The sequence below is a fragment of the Podarcis liolepis genome (assembly GCF_965112155.1).
Source record: "Podarcis liolepis genome assembly, chromosome: 14".
NCBI classification, from domain to species: domain Eukaryota; kingdom Metazoa; phylum Chordata; class Lepidosauria; order Squamata; family Lacertidae; genus Podarcis; species Podarcis liolepis.
Genome location: NC_139569.1, coordinates 24,003,984 through 24,023,603, shown reverse-complemented (window position 1 = coordinate 24,023,603; position 19,620 = coordinate 24,003,984). Strand labels below are relative to the sequence as shown.

Below are 19,620 nucleotides of genomic sequence, written 5' to 3'. Positions count from 1 at the left end.
GCACTATTTCAGGCCTGTAACCTGAAGCGTATGTAACCTGAAGCGTATGTAACCCAAGGTACCACTGTACAAGAGTGACTGACTCTCTGTCACTGTGGTTTCCAGCAACTGGAAGTTGCTGCCTCCAACTGTGGTGGCAGAGCCAAGCCGTCATGGCTATCCTCTCTAAATCCTGAATTCCAACATTCTGCTTTGCTGGATGTCCACAAATTCTAGAGTTATGAGAGAGGGAGAAAGACTTTTCTCTATACACTTTCTCTATGCCATGCATAATTTTGCAAACATGTATCGTGTCACCTCTTGCCCAACCTTTCTCTAAACTAAGAAGTCACAAACACTGCAAGCTTCCCTTGCTAAGGAGACCCTAGTATCACTAGAGGCCCTTGTCAAGAAACCATATTCCTTATTTATTTCAATGTTTTGCCCTGCCCTTCCTCCTGAAAAAGCTCAGTGTGGCAAACAAACCAATTATAATAAAAACATAGTCAAAGGCATTCTAAAAACAGTTAGAAACATTCTAAAAACATTCTCTCAGCTGGTGATTATGGGGTTACCAAGAATACAATCTTCTAGCCTTGAGGAAACAGGAAGGTCTTTAAATTCCTCCTAAAAGTCCATCATCTCCTTAGGGAGATATATGCTAGAGCAGACATATTTTACCAGCTTTCCCCAACCTGGTGCCCTCCAGATGTTTGGGACCATGGAGCTGCCTAAGGATGATGGGAGCTGAAGCCCAAAACAGGCTTCAGATTGGGGAAGGCTCAACATAAAACAGCTCCACATTGAATCCTACAACTCATCTTCATCCCACTTCAAGCACCTCAACTTCTCCAAAGGCAGCATCCAAAAACATAATCCTGAAGTCAAAGAAGAAGTGTGTCTATAAATCTTTACTGAACCTGTAGGTCCCATGTTTCAAAACGTTTTTGTTCCACTAGAGACCTGCCTCAAATCTGAAGCTAAAGATTTCACAAGCTGAGTTCAAATCAGTTATGTGTAACTCGACCTCTTTGATCCCACTGCCTCTACTCACAGTCTCCTGGGCACCAAAGCTGTCTTGCCTGTCCAGATCAATCTACTCACTCGCAAATCATTAGTATTGGTATCTATTTGCTCATTCAAAGCATTTAACACCCTGCTCTTCAGCCAGAAAAAGCTCTCAGGGGGACTTACAGGTCAATAGAGCACAACACAGTCCTAGCCCTCAGGCTTAACAATCTATAAAGACATGACACAAAAGGAAAAATGAATGAGGAGGGGAAAGGAAAGGAAAACAACTCAGGTACCAAATTCTTGTTGTTAAGATTCATACAATGAACAGCTTGTACTGATGCTCACTTTTTTAAAAAACGTAATTCTTATAGTTAAATGGGGGTGTGAAACAGGCCTCAGAGGCCTCTGAGAAATATCCAGGTGACCCAACCTTTTTGGAAATGGCTATAATGCAGGAACAAGATATTGACCTTACAAAGTAGGGCCTCAGCCTTCCAGGGCGTCCCTGGAATGTGCTGGCTTTTTGTCACTCACCATGGCAGGTAGGCCAATGGCAGCTCAGTTGATACCACTATCCCCAGAGCAAAATGGTTCTCCTCAGAAAGCTGTTGGCTTCCGTTTCTTGACTACGGGTGCTTTCTTGGAGAGATTCTGTAGTCATGTTATGTATGTTCCACTTCTTACCACTATTAAAGCTATACAGTGGTACTTCAGGTTACAGACGCTTCAGGTTACATACGCTTCAGGTTACAGACTCTGCTAACCCAGAAATATTACCTTGGGTTAAGAACTTTGCTTCAGGATGAGAACAGAAATCATGCAGCGGCAGCGCAGCGGCAGCAGGAGGCCCCATTAGCTAAAGTGGTGCTTCAGGTTAAGAACAGTTTCAGGTTAAGAACAGATCTCCGGAACGAATTAAGTACGTAACCAGAGGTACCACTGTAAATGTAATTTTCATCAAAGACAGCTGGGGGGGGACCTCTTGGTTTTGCCTGAGAGGGTTTCCACACCAACAACCAAAGCTGCTGGCCTTGAAATGTTACCTAGGCCAGGAACAGCACTTTAGATGGCTTACTGTCAACACAAGAGGAAATTTTGAGCTGACATAACAGTGCTGTTAATTAAAGCTAAGCGGCTAATCGAGGTCTTTAGCAGGAATGTAAATAGTGCCCTGCAAGATCAGAACAGAGATCTCTCCAAGCCTTCCCTAATCTAGGAACATAAGAAGAGCCTGCTGGACCAGATTAATGGCCCATCTAGTCCAGAATCCTGCTCTCACAGTGGCCAACTAAATGCAAACAGGATTCAAGCGCAAGAGCAACTCTCCCCCACCCCTGTGCTTCAACCTCACACCCTCCAGATCTTTTAGACTACAGCTGCCATCAGCCCCAGCATCCTACAGCTGTGCTGAATGAGGTTGCAGTCCCAAACATCTGGGGAGCACCAGGTTGGCAAAGCCTGCCCTGCCATGTCTCCATTTTAATCGTCTTTTCCCCCACTACCCCCCCCCCAATAGCCCTTGCTTACAGAAACAGCGCTCCAATCCACTGACTATTCTGTCTGCAAAACCCTGACGGATTCTGCTCTCCATCACTGCAGGCTTTTCCAGAGTGGCAGATCTGTCTCCATTATGACGCACTTGGCTTCTGAAGGTGCTTTTAATCAGAGTCTATCAAGAAGGCTTCATAGCTATTAACCTGGCATGATAATCCTGATATATTGCTCTGAATTACGGCTGAAGCATTTGGGAACCTGTCCACAGATCCCAGCCTTTGTTCAGAACAGTCAGCCAGGGAGGTTGTTTTTTGCCAGAGGTTTTAAAGAAAAGGCAAGTTATCTTGACCACTGTGTCGGTAAAAGGCTAAAAGGCAGCTCCCTGACATGTTGAAAAAGGGGTTTGCATGGCTACCCTAGCGGTATGAAAGAAGGGGATAATTTCTCAGGGTTCCAATGTAGCAGTGCGTTCCTTAGTTAGATAATTTATGTTGCCACCCTTTGCAAAAGCCATAGAGCAATTTGCAAACAGGCAAATACAGTGGTACCTCGGGTTAAGTACTTAATTCGTTCCAAAGGTCCATTCTTAACCTGAAACTGTTCTTAATCTGAAGCACTACTTTAGCTAATAGGGCCTCCTGCTGCTGCTGTGCCACCGGAGCACGATTTCTGTTCTCATCCTGAAGCAAAGTTCTTAACCCAAGGTACTATTTCTGGGTTAGCGGAGTCTGTAACCTGAAGCGCATGTAACCCGAGGTACCACTGTAGTTTTTTTTTAATCATACAATAACACAATCCATAAAATAATCCTTAAAAACTGGATAAATGTTACTATTTATCTATATATACTGCTTTGGGGCCCCAAAACACCCACTCTAAAGCAGTTAACAGGATTCTAATTACAACCAGCCAATCAAAAGAATATGAAGTAGCAAAATCTCCCACCAATCACACTGAATATGCGTTTGTGAGCTGGATTCATGCTCTAACCACAGATGCAGCTCCCTGCCATTCCACTTCACTCTTGGGAGCCAGGTGAACCCACACGCATGCACCTGCCAGCTGCTCCAATCTCTCACCAAGTAGCAAGCCCACCCACAACCCAGGGGAGCCTCCTTGCCCTCGTCACACCCCCTTGGGGCCAACCAACAATGCTGGCACACTAGCGCTGACCCAGGATCGATGGCAGCCGCCAAAGTGCCATTGCAGTATCCTCTGCAAAACTGCAAGAGATTGCCTTTTTCTGAATCCTGAGAAGATTGCCCAGCCACCTTGGGTGATCCCTAAGCAGAGGGAAATCTGTCATTTTCAGTTTCTCATTTTTCCAGTCTTAAATTCAGTTCGCCACATCTGTTTGCGTTGTTAAAAACCCTCCTTAGAATTCATCAGCATTTTAGTGCAAATTCCTCCTAATATACACATTTTGTATGCAATTTTGCCTAAAGTACACTTGTTTACATAGCAATTTTTCCCCCTTTGCATGTTATTTTTTACCAATATATGCATTTTTATGCACACTTTACCTTAGCACATGCATTTTTGTACCCATTACAACCGCACTGCAAAAGACAGGAAAGCATGTATTTCCAAGGAGGCTGTGTTCTTGCATTGTTTTGCAAAGTGTGAATTTGGCAGGTTCGCTTTTAATTGTCAGTTGGGTCGACTCCCCCCCCCCCCCATCCCTAGCGATCTCCCATCCCTAGAGATCATCACAGACATGTTAATGGAACTCTTTCCCCACCACCCATCATCACCAAATCGCTTGGGCCGTTGGCATAAACACAGCTCTACTTCCAGGAAACATCACCAGCAGGCCCTTTCCCCGAAAGAGAACAGAGCTGTGAGCCACTTGGTTCCGAGAAAGCAAAAGGAGGCCCTAAAGGACACCGAAGATGGGGTGGTGGAGATCGTGCAGCAAAGTCTGTTGATGTTCTTTCCCCTGCAAAAAGGTATCAAGGGACAACAGCAGCCATGAGCTTTTAACAGAATCATTGCATCTAATCTCTTAAGAAGAGAGGAACTGGGACCTGAGGCTTCTAGTTTGTGGACTTTATAAGTTTATGGTTGTTTGGTGGTAAGGGCAAGGAGATCAAGTCCTGCTCAGAGGCACCGCCTCCATTACTAGTTCACATGCCTCTGAAAAACCTATGCCCTGGCTCAAAATAATTCCTCTCCCCAACCCCTCTCTGGACCAAGTTGAACATCTTGCTTTCCTGGGGACCAGACACACTGGCCTATCTCAAATTCGAGAGAAGTGCTTGTTTTCTAAAAACAAGAGATGAGGGGACTGAAGCCGGACATCATCTTCCCTGACCTGAAAGCCTTCTCCTCCAGCCTCAGATGTTTGAAGGTCCTGCTTGAGTGTTTCCCACTGGCTTCTGGTTGGCCACTGGGAGACCAGGATGTCAGGCAAGTTAGGTCCCCTCTGGCCTGATTCATCAGGCTCTTCTTATGGAATCAGAGTGCCAACCGCTCCAACACCATCATGAGTGCCAATCATCACAAATGCACACTGAGAAGTCTGAGAAACCTGCATCAATTGTTCCAAGTGCACAACTTTGCAATCTCAATTCTCTCTCTCTTTGGCCACCCATGGCATTGCAGGGGGCATTGCATTGTTGATGACCCTCAGGTCCCTTCCATGGTTCTGAGTTGTCAGCACCTGACTACTGCTCAATTTGCCTCTTCCAGCCCCTCAGGGAGCTTCTAAAACACCTCCTGGCTCCCTTCAAACCCGTGGGAAAATCAACTCTGGTCTATTGGGGCCTTTGGGTTTTCCCCCAGAGCTCCTTTATCAGAAATCCCAATGAAGAGCCGCTCAGAGGTCTTAAATGACCCGCTAATCCTGCATTCGCCAACCCGTTAATGGAATTAAAAGGCCCTTCAGAGAACTTTAAAGCCACCACTTAAATCTGTGGCTTGCCTGAATGCTGCTCTGTTTGTCAGGCAAACGCTTAAACAGTCAGATGTAAAAGATTAAGCTGGGGATCTGCAGAATAAGGAGTACACGAGAGCTCACGCAGTCGCCTGGGTCCTGCCAACATATTCCTAATTAGTTTACAGCTATTTAATATTCTTACAAGCCAGTGAGTGAGTTTGAAAGTTTCTGGCTTATTAATTAATTCCCCGGATAAAGGAAGTTTACATTTTTTTAAAAAACAACAACACTCTTTCTTATTTGGCTAGAGAGAGATTGAGAATTTGAGACCGCCCAGTCCTTTCCAGACCCATTCACCAGGCAGGAACCCAGGGAAGAAAAAAGAGGCAACTGCTCCTCATTTATTCCCCACAACAACCCTGCGAGGTAATGACGGGCCTAAGGGCACCCAGGGAGCTTCATAGCCAAGTGGGATTCGAACCCTGGTCTCCTGGGTCCTAGAATAATATTCTAACCACTGTACTGCACTGGCTCTCACTATCTCATTTGAGTTAGATCAGGGATAAGGGAGTGCCCCTTTGGATAATGAGGTTTTTGTTCCCTATTGCACGCTCAAGATCACTTGATATGTCTCCGTTTTGCATGTGTTCGTTCATAAGTCTCCTACTTCCTGTTTCTCCATCAATCTACAAATTGATATTTTTCAACCCACGTGAAGCATTGTCTCTGAAGAACTTTTGTATTTCACAAACTATGCATCTTTGTACCCATTTTATCTGCGTAAAACATGCACTGAGGCAGGTTTTGAGCCAAAACCTCTTATGTGCAATGCCAGCATGATGTAGTGGTCAGAACATCGGACTAGGACCTGGGAAACCAGGGTTCAAATCCCCCACTCTGTCATGAAGCTCACCGGGTGATCTCAGTCACTCGCTCTCAGCCTAACCTCCCTCACAGGGTTGTCGTGAGGGTGAGATGGGGAGGAAAAGAGCCATGTACTCCTCAGAGGAAGGGTGGGATATAAATGCAACAAATACACAATAAATAAACAAAAATCCTGGGCAATGGAAGAAGAGGGTCAAGATGTTGGGGTACTATTTCCATCTCTTTAGAGCCAGCATGAGGACTAACAAGATGATTTTACAGCATTGTTCTTTTGCACCCAGCGGCCTGATCCTGGCCATGGAAACATCACACTGCCAAGTCTTGCACTGAGACATTGGTGCACAATTCCTCAGCAGCAGCCACCCTTTCTGCTGGGAATCTGAAGCTCCTTTGGTCCAGAGACCCATGGCTTGCTCGCTTGAGTCCCTGGGAACAAACGTGGGGCCCAGCCTAGCCCATCCTGATGCTAATCTTGCCCCCACCTCCCAACCGTTTCCACTTGCTTTGTGTTTCACTAAAAATACAGCTGCAGAGGAAATTTCTGTTGCGGGGTGGATACCTTCCTTCTTGGGAGGGGCTTCCTGCCAACACCCCGACTCAAAAACAACCAGGCGGTTCAAGTTCCTGACCAGAACTCTAACGGGAGGCGGGAGAAGGAGAGGAGGATGCTCTGAGGTCATGCGTATGGCACCGAGCGCACACTTTGATCCCATGCCCGCCCCGGACCCTCCCTCGGTTGCGGGCTTGCGCTTTCTGCAAGAACGCTGGCAGATCCACACCGCAGATTTCAAGCATGTTCAGCGCGCATCTAAAGCACTTCCTCCCAAGGCATAATGGGAACTGTAGTTTAAGGGTGCTGGGAACTGTAGCACGGTGAAGGGAAAACTACAGAGAGAAATGATAACAATAATAAGAATGGTGGTGACAGGCAGGGAGAAGGAAAAGCCAAGGGGGTCAAGGTGCCAAGAAGAGCATTAACATGTTTTATAACAGGGGTGGGGAACCTACGGCCCTCCAAGCTTCTTATCTGGCCCTCGGAACTCTCCCGAAGCCACGCCCCTGCTCCATCCCCTCCTGGAGGATTACTGCCTGCCTGGGACACGTCCTTGAATTCTGATGATGTCTCCTGCTTGCCTGGAGGATGGAAAGCGCAGCGGATGTAGAAACTAGCCCACTGTACAAAGATAAAATTGACACTCATTCCCCTGCCCGCTTTTGCCTCTAGCCCTCCCCACTGTGGGCATGTGGCCCCTGGAAGGTTGCCCACAGGAAATTGCGGCCCTCGGGCTGAGAAAACTATCCCCACTGCTGTTCTAGAGTCCAACCCCCCTGTAATGCAGGAATATGCAGCTGTCCTATACAAGAATCAAACCTGCAACCTTGGCGTTATCAGCACCAAGCTCTAACCAACTGAGCTACCTACCTGGGACGATAACATGTCTCATTGGTTCTAGCAACAGTTTAAACTGGACTGTGTCAGCAACGTGGCAAGCTCTCAAACAGCCATGAATCTTCCTTGTCCTCTCAGAAAAGCACGCCGTTGAGGCCAAAAACATGCCACTGTGCAATCTTCCCTTGCAATCGGAGCTTCTCTGATAAAAGACATAAAACGAACCTTTCCTGGGCTGGATATGAATGTTTTGAGTTTTTAAAAGCCAGCCCTGTATAGAATCTGGAAAACGTTTGAGGAGGGTCTTCAGTTCCGTTGCAGAGGACCCTAAATCGGAGCCTCACCAGTTAAAAGTCTGCACGAGAGCAGCCAAGCTCTGCACCAAAGGCCACAATCCTGCAAGACGTCAGAAATGGATTTTAATTTTGATTTTTTTTAAAAAAAGAGCAGGTCTATAGTCTTCAGTATAAACCTGAAAGCACAGATACATTTATGTGCTGAACTCTGAGAAGCTAACTGAGGGGGACATATGGATGAACAAAAGTTCCAGCAGACAGAAAATGTTAGTCACTGCCCCTCACCCCAATAAAGCAGAATAAGAGGAGGGTGGGACAAAAATGTAAATATACTTATCTGCCTCATTTTGGCAGGTTGCATAACTGAGATTTCCATGGGGCATATAATTTAATTTATTCCCTTTTAAAAAAAATCATACAGTGATACCTTGGTTTACGAACTTAATCCATTCCGGAAGTCCGTTCTTAAACCCAAGAGTGCTTTCCCATAGCAGCGGGGGACTCAATTTACAAATGGAACACACTCAACAGGAAGCGGAACATGTTCTGCTTCCAAGGCAAAGTTCACAAACCAAAACACCTACTTCCGGGTTTGAAGCATTCTTAATCCAAGCTGTTCATAAACTAAGCTGTTCTTAAACCAAGGTACCACTGTACACACTGCCATGAGTTCAATTTTACTCAGGAGAGGGGCTGGTGCTTCCCTTCCCCTTAGCGATCCATTCGCAACATGCGAGAGCGATTTCCACCCACTCCCCTGGAAAACATCACAAGTGGGCTAATTAGTGCTGGGAAGGCTGCAGATCCTGCCCCAGGGTCTCTCTAATAAGGTGTTTCGCAGCAGCTGTAATTTAAGCTTTATAAACCTGACCTGATGGTGACCCTCTCTGTTCGCTGTTGCTTTTTCTCTTTTTCAAAATCCTGCGCAGAGCAAGAGCGGAAGTGTATTTGTAAAGGAGTCAAGGGAACATGACGGCATTCTCAGGAGCTGAGCTATATGCCCTTGCCTGAGGTTATCAGGGCTCCTGGCCTGGGGCTCGTTACAATGCAAAGACACCTATAAAATCAGTAGGGTTCTCGACCGGTTTAAGACGTACCTGGTGCAAGACTGTCTGCCCTTGCCTGGGAGCAAGCCCCATTAAAATATTTATTCATGTGCTCATTTCAAATAATAATCTGCCCATCACCCAAAGGTCCCAGGGCAGAAATGCACACATTTCAGAATCAAATTTAACTATAATATGAAAAGCAGCATTTTTTAAAAAAACAACTGGATTCAAAATACAAATTAAAACACAGCAGCAACCAAAACCTCAATACACCTCTCTCTTGCACACAAACCCAAAGGCCAGGCATATATGGATAGGATTATTCTGTAAATTTAACTGTATTTCAAAGAAGAGCTCACAAATCACTAGTCCACATTGAGGCTGTTTGTTTGTTTGTTTTTAAACAAGGCTGCCTGTCTAAACACCACTATGAAAAACCATTTCCAATACAGGAAATTTAAATGAAGAGAGGAAATTTTTTGACAAGTTTCTCAGCTAGGTAGCAATTCTGACTTGTTTTATTATTGTTGTCATTTATTTCTCCAATTTAATTACATTTGCATAGAACCAAGGTGAGTGATGTCTGATGCAGAAGAAGTTTTGCAAGTCTGGGTAAGAGGAGGGGGAACAATACTTCAAACAAATGTTGGGACTTCAGTTATCCATGTAGTTCCTTCTGCCCACACCCAAACAAATACCCTTTCTCTATCGAGAGCCAATCCAAAACTGTCTGCAAACTTTTGCAAACCTGCTTAGCTTCCCTTCAACCAACTCCAACCAACTGAGCTATCCAGGTTCACAATTATTCAGGACACAGAATCTGGGTTTCGTGGTCGCAGAATTCCCGTTTTGCCTGCCTGTTTTGCTACAAACCACCAAATGGGCACACCTTCCATCTCGCATGCCATGAGGTCGGAATTAATGGAGTTAATATCTTAGCCCCCTTTTCAGCCTAGAGAATCTGCTGATGGCATGACCCCAGGCGCCTGTAAATAGAGCCCTAAAGACACATCTTGACCTCATTTGCCACAGAGTAACTAAGGACCACTTCATTCCCCTAACCCTTCCCCTTCCGCTAATGCCAGATTATCCCTCCCACCACCACACCCCTCCCTGATGCAGGAAAGCCCAACTAAAAACCTCCCTCTGCTGTGTATTCATCACAGTCCCGACACTCACTCCCAATGTCCAGTCAAAATGCTGCTGGGTGCCCCTACCTACCCACCCACCCACCCAGCCTTTTTGCATTCCTTCAAAGCAAGTCCATCTGCCACCTCCAGCCAAAGAGAAACACAATCAGGCATTTTCAGTGGCTGGGCAAGGGATGGGAGAATCTGACTATTTCAGCCTCTTTCAGCAGCTCATTTCCCCAACCTTAACATCTACACATTTCCATATAAGTTTGGCTAGTCCTCATGAAAATCCGTCATGCATTTCAGTGCTGATCTCTCCCAATATCCACATCATTGTATGCAATTTTGCCCAAAGTACACATTTTTTTGCAATACAATTCCCCCAATACAATGCATTTTTGCATCTTATTTTCACCAAGAGGGGCATTTCTATGCATGCAAGTATACTCATAACTTGGCCGGAAAACTGCTTTGCAAAATCCAGAATTTCAAAGGCCGTCTGCTCTCTGTTTCACGTGTTGTTTCAGAAATTGCAAATTTGGTAGCTTCCTCTTTAAATGCAAACTCAGTCAGGCATGCTGCGCATGCCTTCAAAGTGTGCTCTCATACCACTCTATAACATTCATGGGAACTGTCGTTTGCAATGGGTGATGGGAACTGCAGCTCTGTGAAGCCAGTGTGTTTGACAAACTACAGCTCCCAGGATTCTTTGAGGGGAGCCATAACTTAAAGTGGTGCAAGTGTGTTTTAAGCGGAGAAATATAAATCACGCTTGCGCATGGCCGCCACCATCCTGGAAAGTCCAGAGCAACCCAGAAACCTCTGGCTGCTCAGAGTTAGACCCACACGACCCTCCGAATGCGCCCGAAATTGGCCTTACCTTCTTCCCACTCTCCGAGCTCAAGCTCTGCTTGTGCCTCTTGAGGTTTCGGTTGCTGAGGTCCAGCTGGGCCTTCCAGGCCTCGCCATTGTTGTCGCTTGCAGTCGGCTTGACCGGCGACACCTCGGGGTTTGCCACGATGCCCGTGCGGGCCATCTCCTCGGTGCACGTGAGCTGCAGGCTCCGCAGGTACTCGTCGGTCTCTTTGTCCACCACCAGCAAGCGAGTCTCTGCTTCCACAGCCTTGATGCGCTGCACCACCTGGAGAAGGATGGGCAGGAAAGTAAGAAAACAGGTATGAGCAGGGACTCCCAGGGGCGGAAACCAAGCAATTACGGCTACAGAATTTCTGCCGAGAGCAAACCGTATGCCTGGTGCGTTGTGTTTATTTATTTGCTGCGTTTATATCCCAGCTTTTTCCTCCAAGGAGCTCAAGGTGGCATTCGTGGTTCTCCAGCGAATCCTCACAACAACCCTGTGAGGTAGGTTGGGCTAATCTAGCCTATTAACCAGGCTTCCTCAACCTCGGCCCTCCAGGTGTTTTTGGCCGATAACTCCCACGGTCCCTAGCTAGCAGGACCAGTGGTCAGGGATGATGGGAATTGTAGTCTCGACACATCTGGAGGGCTGAGGTTGAAGAAGCCTGCTATTAACCAATGGTTTCCTTTAACCAATGGATTGAAGGCACGGTAGCACTCGCAACATAGATGCAGGGTTTGTTTGGCTAAATATGCTGATAAAGAAACTTTTTATAAAACTTTTTATAAAAGTATGGAAATGGTTTATTGAATATTTACAGATAAACTATAAACAGATAAAAACACTGGCAGAATTATTGTAACAACCTGCAGTTACATAAGAGTATATATTTAAAGAAGATACCATATTTTTTCATGTATAAGACTAGGTTTTTTCCCCTTAAAAAAATGTCAAAAATTAGGGGACATGGATAGTGCCAAGGGTGGACTGTGTATTTTTGAGTACCCAAAAGTAGGGGGCATCTTATACATGGAGATGTCTTATAAACGGAAAAATACAGTAAATAAATGAGTAAGTTATGTTAATTTGGATATGCAAAAGGTATTAAAAATAAATTTAAAGAACTGCAGAAAGAGGGGGAAGGCAGTCAAGTTTTAAAATGTCACAATGATTGGAAAATCAATGAAATGTATATATCTGAAAAGTATAATTATTTTTTAAAAAATAGATAAATATACTGATATTTGGAACAAGTTTATAGAAAACGTAGTATATTAATAGGCATATATGTATTAAGCATAGATAAGAATCATATATCTGTTACCATATATTGTATTATGTTTCTTCTCTCCCCCCCCCCCCTTTATTTTGTACAACTGAAAAGCTTTAAAATATTAATTAATTTTAAAAGAAAAAGAAAAAAAGGCTAGGAGGCTGTGACCTGCCCAAGGTCACCCAGCAAGCCCCATGGCCAAATGGGGATTTGAACCTTGGTCACTCCCGGGTCCTGGTCTGACACTCTAACCACTACACCACAGTGGCACCATAGTGGAGCAGAGCTGTGATGCATTCACTTTCTGGATTTCAGGACAGAGTATGGGGAGCAGGGTGGAAAAAAGTGGAGGGGCATGGGACAGACTTGCAAACTCGAGGATTTGGTGGGGTGGTGCAAGGATTGGAGAACTTTCAGCTAACAGAAAAGTATGACTGCAAGACCTACCTAAGATTAATCCACTAAATATTTAGTTGATTCACTAGAAAGAACCAAACTGGTGGACAAGGCAAGTTAAAGGTATGTCTACTGGTTCTTTGAGGTTACTTTGGTTCTGGTGTGTCACTGTAACACCTTCAAGACAAGACAACCAGCTGTGGCATCTCTAGCTTTCATGGGCTGGGGATGATGTCGGCAGATGTGACCTTATCCAAATTCTGTGCTTGCCCAGTGCAGTTATGTAAGTTTCCCTCCCCCCCAAGCTATCAAAAACAGTGCGCAGACTGACATGCCACGGACCCATAACTCAAGCTGTAACGCTTTATATCTGTCCTTGACTCAATTTTACTTTGCAACTTTTCCAACCAACTCTCAGGATCCTCTACGCAAGGATTTGGCAGGAAACTTCAGAGTGTATTCAACTGAGGCTGGGGGAGGGGGACAATTTTAGCAAAATCCACAGACAGTCCAGGGTAGTATTTTGGAACAGGATTCTGTAATCTGAGAGGTGCATACCTTCATCTGAGGTACCTCAAGTACCTGCTTTTGACCTTCTTGGAGACATCTGTTTGGCTACAATGGGATGATGCTACACTGGACAGGCCTAACGTCCGGTCCAGCTGATGTTCTTAATTACAGCTAACTGGAACTTCCATGTTCAGAGGAAGTCTATCTGAGTATGCCAGATGCTGAGGCAAACGACCATAGAAGCAGGCTGCTGCCTACATTCTCTGCTTACCGGTATGTGATTCCTGAGACCACCTTGCCAGCCTCTGTAGGAAGCAGGATGCTGGGCTAAGTGGGGACTTGCTTGACCTAGCGGGGCTCACAATCTCATGCTACCTTACAGAGATGGTCTTATACTAAGGAAAGATGGAGCAGCATGTTTGGACACTGTTAATGGCAGTAAATTGGGCTACCTTTGGTACAGGGGAAACCTGTTAGCCAGGTGGCTCAGGAATTTGAAGAAACCAAAAACAAACAAACAGTGCAGTTGTTAAATCAGTGATTGTTGTTAAACCACAGATCAATCATTTTTATTGTTTATGCAGACAATTATGCAGAAATTATGGTTTAAATATTCTGGTTGTTTGCCATAATAAACATTGATTGATTGGTTGGTTGGTTGGTTGATTGATTGATTGATTGATTGATCGATTCAGTGATTGAAATTGGTACACTTTTGAAAAGATCAGTCCTCTGTCTGGATACAAAGTGGCATCCAATGGTACCCAAAAATAGCTAAAACCCTGCTCCTTGATCTCAGGGGCCAACATGCAAAATCTACTCACTGTATCTTAAGAATGTTTCCAAATGCATAAAAGAACAGATGGACAAACAGCTTTCCAAAATTCATAGCAGATGGCACAGTGTTAAAATCTATGAAAGTTAAGCAAATATTAGAGAGAACAGCCTTCCCCAACCTGGTGCCCTCAATGACTGCATGAAACTGGGGGTGATGTGAGTTGCTGTAGCCCAAAACATCTGGGGGGCACTAGGCTGGGGAAGGCGGAAACTGGGGAAAGGCTGTGCAGGATTACCTCTTGCAAGCATGTACCTGCCCACGTGCTAAGAGATCATCCCAGGAGGCCCCTTAGGCAATTAGTAACCAGAGAGAGAGGGTCCATTTCCCCTATGCTGCTCTGCTCATTGAATGCTTTTCCCAGCTGTGCAAAAGCATGACAGGCAGACCAGCAGAGACTGCCAGGGGCCCTGCCTGCATGGTCAAGAGGTGCGATGGCAGCCCGTGCCAGCCATTTGCTCCTGCATTTGCCCACATGCAGCTTCTCAGAGAGGACACTGTCCAGTCACCAAGGTAGCAAATGACAAACGATGCTGAGGACCTAAGTGCCTCTTCCTTCATCTACCCTGAACACAAGGTTACGCAGCCAGTCTCTGTGGATGACAGAATGCCCACAGTGTGAAATTTACAGAGTGCAGCCCATCTTAAAATGAACTAACTAAACTGAGCCAGGGAGCTGGAAAATCCTTCCTGCCTGCAATCTCCAGAGTCAATGAGCCAGGCACTGCCAATCATACGCTTGCTGGAAGAGCAATGATGCGAGTGCCAGCCAGGCCTTCTGCTCCCTTTCAGAGCCACTTTGCATCAGCCACCTGGTGACACATACCATTTATGGCCCCAGAGAAATAGGGGGTAGGAATGACCTATTCGCCTCTTCTTCCAGTTTGCAAAAGTTCCGTTGCTTGTTCGCCTAAGGACACCTCTTGCTTACTGCAGCCGACCCAGGCGAGCAGTTACTTGCAAGCCTACATTCATCTACCAATATGAAAATTTCCACAGAGGCATTTGTGCTTTATGCTTTATGCAACTAATTCACCTGAGCTAGAGAACGTTGCCAATCCAGCTTGACTCCTACATGCACAAACGGAAGGAAACCCCCGTGGCTTGAAAACAAAACAAAACAAATCCTAAAACCTGATTTCCGACGCAGATTCCAGCCTGCTCATTCCTTCCCATTAAGACGGCCTCCGAGCTCAACCGCAGAGCAAGTAAATGTTTCAATTGTGCAGCAATTGCAATGAAGGATCAGAAGGAACGCAGAGCTATTCAAGGAGCTTTGCAAAAACACAAGCAATACACATAGCAGGCCAAGGGAAGTGAACAGAAGCCAGGACCACAGAGTAAGGCAGTGGCAGAGGTGGGTCAAAGACAAGGGCCTCCACACTCCTGGAAGCAACTGGGCTTTGGCGGGAGTAAGTTCCTCAGCAAAGCAAGGGAAGCTGGTCATTTTTGTGATGCAAGAGAGCAGCTGATCACCTCTCAAATCCTCTTTGGGGCTTGATTTGATTGCTTGTTTCTTTGTATACCACCCTATACCCTTGGATCTCAGGGCAGTTCACAACATAAGATCGCAATACAGAAATCAGAAAATACATAACAATAGCCCCCCCCCCCAAAGACAACCCAATAACCTTCTCTTCCACAACACATTTTAAAAGGGCATAAATACGAGTTCTAATTACCGGTATTTTGGTATCTACACTCAGAGCAAGGCATAGCTACTCTCTCCAGCTCAAACAGAAAGACTCTCCTACAAACATTCCCATTCACCCCATCACTGCCACTGTCACCTCTGATCTCTGCCTGTCCACTGACTTCTCACTTCTACAGCTTCAGATGTGGTTGCCTGACCATATTGTCTTGCCTGACGCTGTTGCTGTCTAATAGCAACAGGGAGCATCCCTCGGTACCAAAGGAAATGTACAAGGTAAGCCACACCACAATCATTTCATAGAAATCACTTAGAAAGTGCCTGCACATTTTACTCCATAACTTTCTTTCTAGGAGGGCTGGAGACTTACTTTTTTAAATAGATAAGAAAGGAAAGAAAGCTCAGAATCTGGGGCACCTGCCCAGAGGCACCCATGGGTGCCATGGCGGATGCGGGTGCTAGGTTGGCGACCCCTATTGTACAACATGGCGGCTCATCTGCTGGGGGCCACCTGTGCTAAAGTGATCTATCCTGTTTGCATTTTTGTGATGACCTCTGTTTTCCAGCAAATAAGTCTGACCAACTGAATGCAGGTATTTCATACAGTGCGAAGTTACCACTTCTTGAATCCTGAACCAAGTGGATCTAGATAATCCCAAGAGTTGGTGCCCAAGTCAGCTGAATGTTGATCCAATGCTGACTGTTGGAAGATTCAGGACAGTTTCAAAAAAGTACTTCTCTGCACAGTTAGCATTGTTAAACTGTGGAATTTGCTCCCAGAAGACACAATGGCGGCCATAAACTTGGATGGCTTCGAAAGAGGACTGGACAAATTCACAGCAGGCTCTTCTTAGGTTATTCTGTCAGAAACTAATTTCACTTGAGAGCCAGGCTTGGCAAGGAAGGTGAGGACACAGCCAACACCCTACTGTCCTGCTGCAACATCTCATTTCCACAGACACTGCTCATCTACATCCAACTTGTGCTCTCCTTGGCTTGGTAACCGAGAGGCAAAATGGCGCCAAACAGGGAGCGGGGCAGATTTTGCCCAGAGACCGCCGGGTACCAACCCCAAAACTAACATTTTGAGATTCTCTCTCTACTCACTCACGCTGTGCTAAGCGTCACCAACCTGGTGCTTGCAGATGTTGCTGGACTACAACAGATTAAGTCAGACAACATCTGGAAGCCGCCAAGCTGGTGCCGGCTGCTCTCTACACCATTCACAATTCATCACAGTACTTAGCTGCCTTTCTGTCTAAGCCAAAAAAAGTCCTACAGGATAAAATCTCTGTTTATAAGAGCAAATACTTAGCCTAAAAACCTCAGTTGCTATCACTGCTCTTTTTCTATACTCGCCCTAGCTTATGCATTCCAAGAAGGAGTGACCATGACTGCATGTGAAATTTTCATTTTATTTCCTTTTCCTCTTTATTTTATGTTCCTTTGTTTTCTTATTTTTGCTTCCGTTCCTTTTTAGATTAGATTTCAAAAGCATTTCTTTTATTCTGGAGTATTATAAAAAGATACTTTGTACTGGGTATGAACTTTTGCATATCTTTGGACAAGCATCAAAAAAAATTGTTATTGGAACAAAATTGCAAACGAAATTGCCTGCCCGGCTTAATTCTTTTGGATCACCACGATGATCCAGAGCTCAAGCCTCAGGCATTCACTAGAGCACCAATCTCAAGAGACACAGAGTGGTCCGGGGGGGGGTATATTTGTCAAAAGGGACACTGTGGCACCCAGCTTGGCAGATCCAAAACATCCATCCAGTGAACAAGTCGTGGCAACCAAATAGCTTGAGTGTCAGGCACCCGTACGAAGGGTCACTTAAAGCCTCTTCTGAGTAGGGTTGGGAAAGCCTCCCTTCCAAAAAACTTGAAGAGCCACTGTCAGTAAGTGTAGGCAATACTGAGCTAAAGGTGTGACTCATTATAAGGCAGCTTCCCACATTCTCAGATCTTTGGGGAAGGGCTGCAGATCAGTGCTGTCCACACTGACTGCCAGAGGCTCTCCAGGGTTGCAGACAGGGACATGCCCAACCTAACCTGGAAATGCCATTGTTGAGGATTGTACCCCAGGACCTTCTGCATGCAAAGCAGGTACTCTGCCACTGAGCTATCCCACTTGATCAATAGTCTGACTTGGCGTGAGCTTCCAACATTACGTTCCAACATTACCTAAGGTGTTGGGCTTGCACGCCTGAAAACATTTGCAGCCGCAAGAACCTTACAGGCTTCCAGGGACCTGTATCTGCTGCAGCACCTTCACAAGTACACATAACTAAGAAGGCCTTAGGAGGTCCACAACCATGTCCACTTTGCATGCATAAGGTTCCAGGTTCAATCCCCAGGATCTGCAGGTAGGGCTGGGAGAGAACCTTCCTTGAAAGACTGGAGAGCTGCTGCCAATCATTACAGACAACACTATGCTAGACGGACCCAATGGACTGACTCTGTACAAGGCAGCTTCCTAACTGAAAACCCTGAGACCCAGGGGGCACTGAAGGTGGGCCCCTCCTTCGCACATATCTACCAGCAAAAGCAAGCAAGCTGGTTTGGAAGCCCTTATCAGGCAGTCCCAGAGCAGCAGGAGGATGGGAACACTCCTTTTGGCTCCTATCTTGGTGGCCTGCCTTCACCTCTGCTCCCCCAAAAGGGCATTTCCCCTCAATCTGGAACTCCAAGTCCACCCCAGCCCCATCCAGAAGTCAGCCCTTCAAAGCAGGTTGGATCAGGCTAAGAGTCCCTAGCCCACAGCTTTGGACACCTCTAAGGTCTCTGAAGGTGCCAGCCATCTCCCGCTCTTTGCCCCCAGGGGGCTGTCGTCATTTAGAGGTAGACTGCGTGGCCTCAGGAGGTTCCATCGGGCCACCACATAGACGGTTGCCAGCATCGATCGATTCCGTTGATTGACGCCCTGCTTTTAATTAATTGATGCCCTGCTTTTAACTAATTGACACCTCTTCTCCCAAACGCTGTTGTTAAACTAAAACAGATGCCAGTCTAGGAGTCAGAAGTGCCTTGGCAGGTCGTAGCAAGGAAAGTCCACCCAAGCCTCCGTGGGGAAGCCCCACCTGAGCCCTCTCGTGTCGCAGGTGCTCAGAAGTGGTAGACTGCGCCTGAGGTTGGAGGCTCATCGTCACCCCTACCAGCACCGGCAGACTGCGGCTGAGCCTTGGCGGCTTCCTGTCGACCCCCACCCCACCCCGAAAGCCCACCGTCTCCCCGGACCTGGTGGTGCGTCTCCTTCTCGACGTTGAGCCCGTTGACTTCGACGACGCGGTCCCCGGCGCGCAGCCCGGCCGCCTCGGCCGGCGAGTCGGGCTCCACTTTGCGGATGAACTGGCCGCTCTTGCCCTTCTCGCCGTGCAGGTGGAAGCCGTAGCCGTTGTCGCCCTTCAGCATGTGGCAGAGGCGCGGCTGCAGAGGTGGCGGCGGCGGCTGCTGGCGAGCGCGGCTCCCGGGGGGGCCTCCCGCCCCGGCTGCGGCCGCCGACGCCGCCCCGGCCGCCTCGGCGTCCTGCTCCTTGGCCATGGCCGGCCGGCCAGCCCGCAGCCTGTGCAGCAGCAACCGCGGCAGCAGCGCCCGAGCCGCCTCCTCCTGCGCCCCAGGCGCTTCCGACGGTCGGAGAGCGGCGAGGGGGCGGCCCTTAGGGGGGCGTCGCCGCCGCTGGGCCGCCCCGAGGGACCATCCCGACCCTCCCGCCTGCGCCCGCGACGACGACGACGACCAGGCGCCCTGCCCTGGAAGCTGCGGCGGCGGCGGCGCACCGATGGGCCAGCTAGCGAGCGGACGGCGCCCCCCTGAGCGCTCGCAGGCCGAAGGCGCAGCTGCGCCCTCCCGCCTCCTCCAGGCTGCAACCCGGAACCTTCCAGAGATGGGGAGGGAGGGGGTCCCCCCTTCTTCTTCCTCCTGCAGTAACCTCTCTCTTCCCCCCGAGGGCAGCCTGGGCAAAGGACCCCCAGATGCC

At 47.2% G+C, this 19,620-nt stretch overlaps 1 protein-coding gene across 2 annotated transcripts in view; it reads right to left on the bottom strand.

Annotated features, from left to right (window-relative positions):
• NHERF2 (NHERF family PDZ scaffold protein 2) overlaps positions 1 to 19,319 on the bottom strand; it is a 59,322-nt gene extending 40,003 nt beyond the window's left edge. The window contains exons 1-2 of one of the 2 annotated variants that reach the window (XM_083474019.1): positions 18,882 to 19,319; positions 10,999 to 11,259 (exon numbers count right to left, since the gene is read on the bottom strand). In XM_083474019.1, the coding sequence (XP_083330145.1) occupies positions 10,999 to 11,259; positions 18,882 to 19,184 (564 nt within the window). In that variant the 5' untranslated portion in view covers positions 19,185 to 19,319. The remainder of the gene's footprint in view (positions 1 to 10,998; positions 11,260 to 18,881) is intronic. The other variant, XM_083474018.1, reaches the window with a different exon arrangement.
• Positions 19,320 to 19,620: the final 301 nt, after the last annotated feature.